Source organism: Antechinus flavipes, chromosome 3 (assembly GCF_016432865.1).
Source record: "Antechinus flavipes isolate AdamAnt ecotype Samford, QLD, Australia chromosome 3, AdamAnt_v2, whole genome shotgun sequence".
Taxonomy (NCBI): domain Eukaryota; kingdom Metazoa; phylum Chordata; class Mammalia; order Dasyuromorphia; family Dasyuridae; genus Antechinus; species Antechinus flavipes.
Genome location: NC_067400.1, coordinates 287,701,626 through 287,708,332, shown reverse-complemented (window position 1 = coordinate 287,708,332; position 6,707 = coordinate 287,701,626). Strand labels below are relative to the sequence as shown.

The window sequence follows — 6,707 nt, the reverse complement described above, 5'->3', positions numbered from 1 at the left end:
AATTATTTTTACATATAATTGGGAAAATATTAACTGGATAATTTAGTCCCTCCCACTCCAACATAAAGTTACATTTTAAATATACCTGTCTATAAAACATATATTAGTATCTCAAGATGTTTTTTAAAATGACATTCTCATTTAGAAAAAATGTGATTTCTCCATTTTAAAGTTTTCAAAAATTTAGAACCTATTCTATACCTATGTATGTGTGTGTGTATATAACATATTAATATAGCTATGTATATGGAAATCATGTAATTTCTTAATTGAGGAAACTTATTCTAGGGAGTGCCCAGCTAGTCACACTCTTTAGTCCGAGGCCACGTGATCGTTAGGCCCTCAGAGCATGTCCTGCCCCCTTTGGCTTGGAGGTCCTCTGAGTCGCCTAGCAGCCGAGGCACAAGCAGCAGCGGCGCTGACAGGTCAGTAGTGCGCCCTCGGCGCCCCTGGCCAGCGGCCCGAGCTGTCCCGCCCCCGGCCAAACTCCCTAAACTCCCTCTCAAAACGGGATGGGGAAGGGAAAGGAGGGCCCTTGGCGGGCTCCGGAGCCAGCATTAGAATCTCGCAACATCGCCTTTCCCTCCAGCCTGCCATTACGGCTCTGCTCCAGTCGCAACACCTACAGCCGCCTATCCCAATCCCAGAGTTCCCCGGAGCTCCCTCCATGATGTCACAGGGCTCCTGTAGCCACGCCTTTTTGCACGTGGTTTCCTTTTGGTCTCCGGGCCGAGGTTGTGATCTTCGGTGTGAGGCACTACGGCACTATCTTTTCTCTCTCTGGGCCCAACATTTAGCGCTGAGTTTAGTTCACAGGAGCTTAATAAAACTTTCCTGACTGCTTATGATACACTGAATAATTAGAGTGAGAAAAACGCATGCTTCAAAATGCATGACAAAATGCATGACAAAAATTTCCTCTCCTAACTTTATTTCTTGGGGTTTCCCCCCTCTATTTCCTAGAAGAAAAAAACCATGACAAAATACTGCAACCTGGGGACACTATGTCTTCAGAGACATTTTTTCTGGATTCATCGATGGCTCTAAGGAAAAATAAGGAAGAATATAATTATGTCCTCCAATGATTTAAGACTTCTTAAAATTAAATACAGAACAATTTACAAATTAGTAGTCTCCAATGGAGGACAAAGAAAATTTTAGAAAATGAAGTCGTTGTGAGAACAAGTTTAAGTTTCTCAGAGAACATGTCTGTGAAGGAGTTAAACAGGATAGCTCATTAAGAATAATGTAAGGTCACCTGGGGTGTATCTTGATATGTGAACAGTGTATTATTTGAAACTACTAGTCTCCTGCTGCTCTCTCATTTGGCTATAGAATTTGTCTACAAAGTACCAACTTCAAGCACCCAGAGCACCTCTGGGAACATGTCAGCTCACTAATCAGATGAAGATTTACATGGATTTCAGAAGTAGGAATGACTTTTCATATCAGACAAAACAAAGGAATGATGAAGTGGCTAGGACGCCAAGACTATCAACAAATCTCCCAATAGGATGTTAACAAAGCATAAATGAAACTGAAAATACCTTTTTGAATCCCCTGAAATTGACTTTTCATGATGTACCTTTTTCTGTTTTCTAGCTGTCCGTGAGAAGCATCTGAAATTCATGATGAGGAAAAGATTTGTTGTCATTCATTATACATTCTCTGTTCTAGCAATGATATAATCAAACTACATTTGAACATTCACATCTCAGTCTTACATAAGGAAAATAAGACTAGGAAGACTATGTGAACAGTTTGAGAGTATGAGAATATATGCATATATTTGTATGTCTCAATCTATATGTATTATATATTTGTGAATATCTGCATTGCAAGAATCCATGTGTGTAGAAAAATCTATTTTGTTTTGATGAATGTGAGTGAATGTGTTAAATGTGTGTGTGTTAATGAGTATGTGTATAAATTGAAACATGTTTAATATGTATGTTAATATAAGGGTGTATACCTAAGATGATTAGGTGTGCATTATATGGCTGTATTTCTATGTTATGTATGTGTATAGATGTATATATACATGTATATGTGTGACTGTATGTAGCAAATATTTCTTTTCCATTGATAGATTTATCTTCTCAAAAGGAAATTCTTAAATATTTAATCACTTTTTTCTATAGGCTCATTGTTTGCCTAGTGGTTACTTTTTTCTACATGTGACATCAAGGGCTTCCTGGACCTTCCTCTATAATTTAGAAAACTTGTGAGATCATACCTATAGAATGGGAAAGGACCTTGGAAATCATCTACCCTAACTCTCTCCTTACATCTGATGAGGAAAATTAGCCCTGGTTATGTTAAATGACCTGACTAGCATTAGATGTATAGTGAGAAGTGGCAGAGCTAGGATTTGGATCCAGAGCAATCCTCAGAATTCCCACCCAATATTCTTTCTTCTGCATCATGGTTCACTGGAGTGCAACATGAACCAATAAGACTTAGGGAGGACTTGTTGTCCAGCAAAAAGTAAAATAGGGTTCTAGAGATGGTTGTTTGGTCTTATTTCAGTTGTATCCGAGTCTTTGTGAACCATTTTAGGATTTTCTTGACAAACACACTGAAGTGATTTGCCATTTCCCTCACCAGTTCCTTTGGACAGATGAGGAAACAGAGGCAAACAGGGTGAACTGACTGGTCCAGAGTCTGCCAATAAGCGTCTGAAGCCATATTTGAACTTGGGTCTCCCTGACTCCAGTCCTGACTCTCCATACACTGTGCCCCCTAGCAGTTGTCCAGCTACCAAAGAGTCAAAATGAAGTCAGGAGAAAATGGTTTTCATCAGTACAATTTTGTTCTTGGGACACAAAATCTCACCGAAAGAATGAAAGCAGCCTCCTCTTTTTACTGCTTTTCCCTTGTATTGTGTTCTTTGCTGTGTCATCACTTATTCTCTCTAGGAGCAAGAATAATTCAGGGATTCAGACACTAAAACTATGCAAATAATGTTGGCAAGAGAGAGCTACCAGCTGAAGTGGGCTTTCTTCTACAGCATAGAGAGACTGAAATCCACAACCTACAGCCTTGTTCCCAGTACTGAACATCTATAGCTCCATATTGTCCTCTCCCTCTACAGTAGCAGCTGAATGCCAAAAAAGCTGGACTTGACCAATCCAAATACTAACTGGGAAACAAAAATTCAAGTACCTAAATCCCAACATAATGGTGTCATGTGAATAATACTCAGCAAAATCAGCCTAAGAAATGCCTACCAGAAAGTGCATCACTTATATTGAAACTCTTCCCTATTCTGCTAATTAATGCCTTGGAAAGAACTGAGAGGATCCACTTTATCCTATGTGACTGTAGGAAAGTGTGGCCACTCCAAACAGAATCCAAGTTTCACCAAATATTTTCTGTGAAGATGTTCCCTACCTAATACCTGACTTAGAAGGCTGATCCATTTTATAAAATGACATTCACCTAAAACCCTCCAAATCCAAGGATTCTCTCAGAGATCCAGGCTTCAAAAGCATCTAAAAGGCCTAGTGCATAGAGCACTGCTGTTGGAAATGGGAAGATTTAAGTTCAAATCCACCCTCAGACACTTAACTAGTCATATAACCACTGGTTTCTCTTGGACTATTTCCACATCTGTAAAATTAGAACAGAATCAATCAGACTTAGGTAAAGCTCTTAGGGAAATTTAAAGCATTACATAAAGGTTAGTGATTATTGTTGTCAAAGATTTATACAACCTTTGTTATTCTCCTTACCCCCAAGGTGATTGTCGACAGTTATGACTCAATAAATCAATTACAAGTAATTCCCATAGTAAAAAGAAATCGAAAATTACTACTGTCTATGTCATTGTTGTGTAACTAAGCTTTTTCTTTCCCCTCTTGAATTAAAATCAGTTGAGCAAATGTGAATGCACATCAACTCTGCTAGAGGGCTAAGGAAGGAAAGATGAATAAAAAGATAACCTTTACACTCTCAAGCAACTGATATTTTACTAGGACAACAATGCTAGGAATAAGATTTTCTCTGAGTCATCTACAAATTTACTTGATGCATGAACAGAAGCACCCAAAATACCTTAGGTACCAAGAGAAAAGTAAATATGGAAGCCTTATTCTAGGTGATTTGGGCCTCCCATTAATTGCTAAATCCCTAATTTTGGGGGTGCAAAGCTAGGGATTTAGCAATTAATGGAAAGCCCAAAGCTATAAAAAAATAATGTACCAGCAATTTTTGTGTTAACTACAGAGAAAGACTCTTGTGGCAAAGGACTAGTATACCGCTTGGAAGTTTCAAGGCATGAATTTTCCCTGTTAAGTAGCCCTAAATTGTAGAGGAACTATGATTAGATATATTGTGAAAATATTTTGGAAATACCTTGTTTCCCAGAGCTAAGGCCCAACAAAGAGGCCATGTCCCAATCTTGGCTTAACATTAATCCTTTGCAGTTAAAGATTACATCACCCTGGACAAAGTGTATTGCTTGGACTGACCAGCCCCAGGTATTCACTTGATGATTCAGCTTTCCCTATTTTTCACATGTTCACAATCCCTGTTCCTTGTCACTGACAAGTACTGCACATTCAAGTTCCTCTCACTCTGGTTCTGTCAAACTATGGGACACATGACAGAAAATCTGTATTGTCCCAAGAAATGCTAACCATGAAAAATCTCTGAGGATCTTGGAAAGATCTTGTATAGAGTGGTCCCCAACATCAACAGCTTCAAGCCTTCCTCTTAGGAGAGGGGTCTTCTGCTTGCAGCTGTTGTATTCCTCACTCTGAAACAAATTAAACTTAAGTTGGTGTCCTGATTCTCCTTATCTCTAGCCTGCTTTGTGCAATTCTGGCTATCTACAGGTTAGAGATTGGTTCCAGTCCTGAGGACAGCATTGTTCTTCTAAAAGACTGAAAGAATGTCATTTTGAAAATGTTCTCTAGATTAGGCTGCTCTTGGAGAGCATCTATTGCACTTAAATCAGTTTGAAGTTCAAGCATGAAACCAGAAAGAACAAAATGAAAGTGAAACTCACCACTTTCACTAGGCCAAGGGTCTTCTGTAATTTCTGGAGTTGGGAACAGTTTGATCTTTCTACAGTAGCAAGTAAAAATACATTCAAAATGAAATTCTGCTTTTAAAATAACAAACAAGCAAGTGGGCAATTTCAGAAAAGAATTTGCCATAATCTTTCTATCGGGAATAGGAATCTATAGAGTGGCTGGTGCAAGCTTTATATCTGTAGAAATACTTTACATATGTCTAACCTACCATGGGGATTGTTCTTTTCATTGGAGATATCATAATCTTTTCTCAGTATTGACTAATGCATCAACTTAAAAAAAATTCAAAAAACATTGCTAATGAAAAGCCTAAAGAGTATAGTTTAACATCAAGGAAGGAAAAAAATTGAATAAGTTGTTTCTGATACCAGGCATGCCTCTGTCATAGCGTGGAAAGACCTTTGTTTTGATAGACATTGGTGAATAATGGTATTTTTAGGACTGAGGAGGAGATCACAAAGGAAGCAACCTCTAATTCTCTGAATTATTATTCTGATGAAAAAACTGAAGCCCAAATGAATGAAGTTACTCACCAAAAGTTATTCAGGGAATAACAACCTCACTCTCAATCAGCAAGAGAAAAATTCATGCTTTTCTGTCTCTTCTTACCTATATACATATTGCTTGAATGCTCAGGTAATCAATCACTTTATCTCTCTTTTTTGTATGTATCCGACATTATGATATTTTGAGAAAATGTTCCATTTGTTATGGTAGAGGGAGTTCCTCATCTGGGATTTTTTTTTTCTCTCTGCAGTCACACTTTCTATCATAGGCAATTGTCTCAGTCCCGTCCTTAGCCCCTTTTTTCTGGCCTGCCAAGCTTTCCTTTACTAAGATTTTATTTGGGCACAACCTATACAAAAATTCATAATTGTTGTAATTGTTGTCTTAACTATGAAAAAAGTAAGAAATCACAGTCCCATGTGCCTAACAAATATGCCTGATCTTACTATGATATATACATTCTCTCCTACTGTGAATTTCATAGAATTTTCTTAAGCTGCCCATTAAGGAATTACTACAGGAAAGGAGAATGCTTAAGGGAACAAAATTCTCGGTATAGTAATTCTCAGAGTCGCCATTTATTCCTTTTTCAACTCTTAATTTTAAAAAGATTCCCTCTATAGTAGTGCTCTCATTGATTCCTTAGAATTGATTCTGTACACTTTTATTTTGTTCACCATGATTTTACTTCCTAAACTGTAGTGAATTTAGAGAACATCTAGCTTGACTGATCTATTCAGTAATATGAGTGTGAATACACTTTCAAGTTTTACATTTCAATCTCCATTTATAATTATGGGAGTGACTAAGTTGATCAATTGTGCAGCTGTAAGCATGTAGCTTAGAAAAGAGGAGAAGACATACAAAGAGAAAAAGAGGGTAGGGAAAGAGAAAAACACAGAATAACACAGAAAATTTTCAAATTATACTGCTATGGAAGGATGATGAGATTTTGGATCCCATAATTTATAGTTAGAAGAAACAAAAATCTTCAACTCTTACTGCCTTATTTGATACATATGGAAATTAAACAGTAGAAAATTTAAATCAAATAAATGATCAAACACCTAAATGATCAAACATCTATTAATGGTTTGAATTTTCCATTGCCAAAACTCTTTAAGATGGACTCTGATGTATTAGTAGGCAAGCAGAGATTGA

At 37.4% G+C, this 6,707-nt stretch overlaps 1 protein-coding gene across 6 annotated transcripts in view; it reads right to left on the bottom strand.

Annotated features, from left to right (window-relative positions):
• Nucleotides 1-910: 910 nt before the first annotated feature.
• LOC127553989 (uncharacterized) overlaps nucleotides 911-6,707 on the bottom strand; it is a 32,149-nt gene continuing 26,352 nt past the window's right edge. For 4 of the 6 annotated variants that reach the window (XM_051985163.1, XM_051985159.1, XM_051985160.1 and 1 more), the window contains 4 exons: nucleotides 5,012-5,070; nucleotides 2,836-2,914; nucleotides 1,548-1,619; nucleotides 911-1,043 (listed from right to left, as the gene is read on the bottom strand). In XM_051985163.1, the coding sequence (XP_051841123.1) occupies nucleotides 953-1,043; nucleotides 1,548-1,619; nucleotides 2,836-2,914; nucleotides 5,012-5,070 (301 nt within the window). In that variant the 3' untranslated portion in view covers nucleotides 911-952. The remainder of the gene's footprint in view (nucleotides 1,044-1,547; nucleotides 1,620-2,835; nucleotides 2,915-5,011; nucleotides 5,071-6,707) is intronic. The other 2 variants (XM_051985161.1, XM_051985162.1) reach the window with 2 other exon arrangements.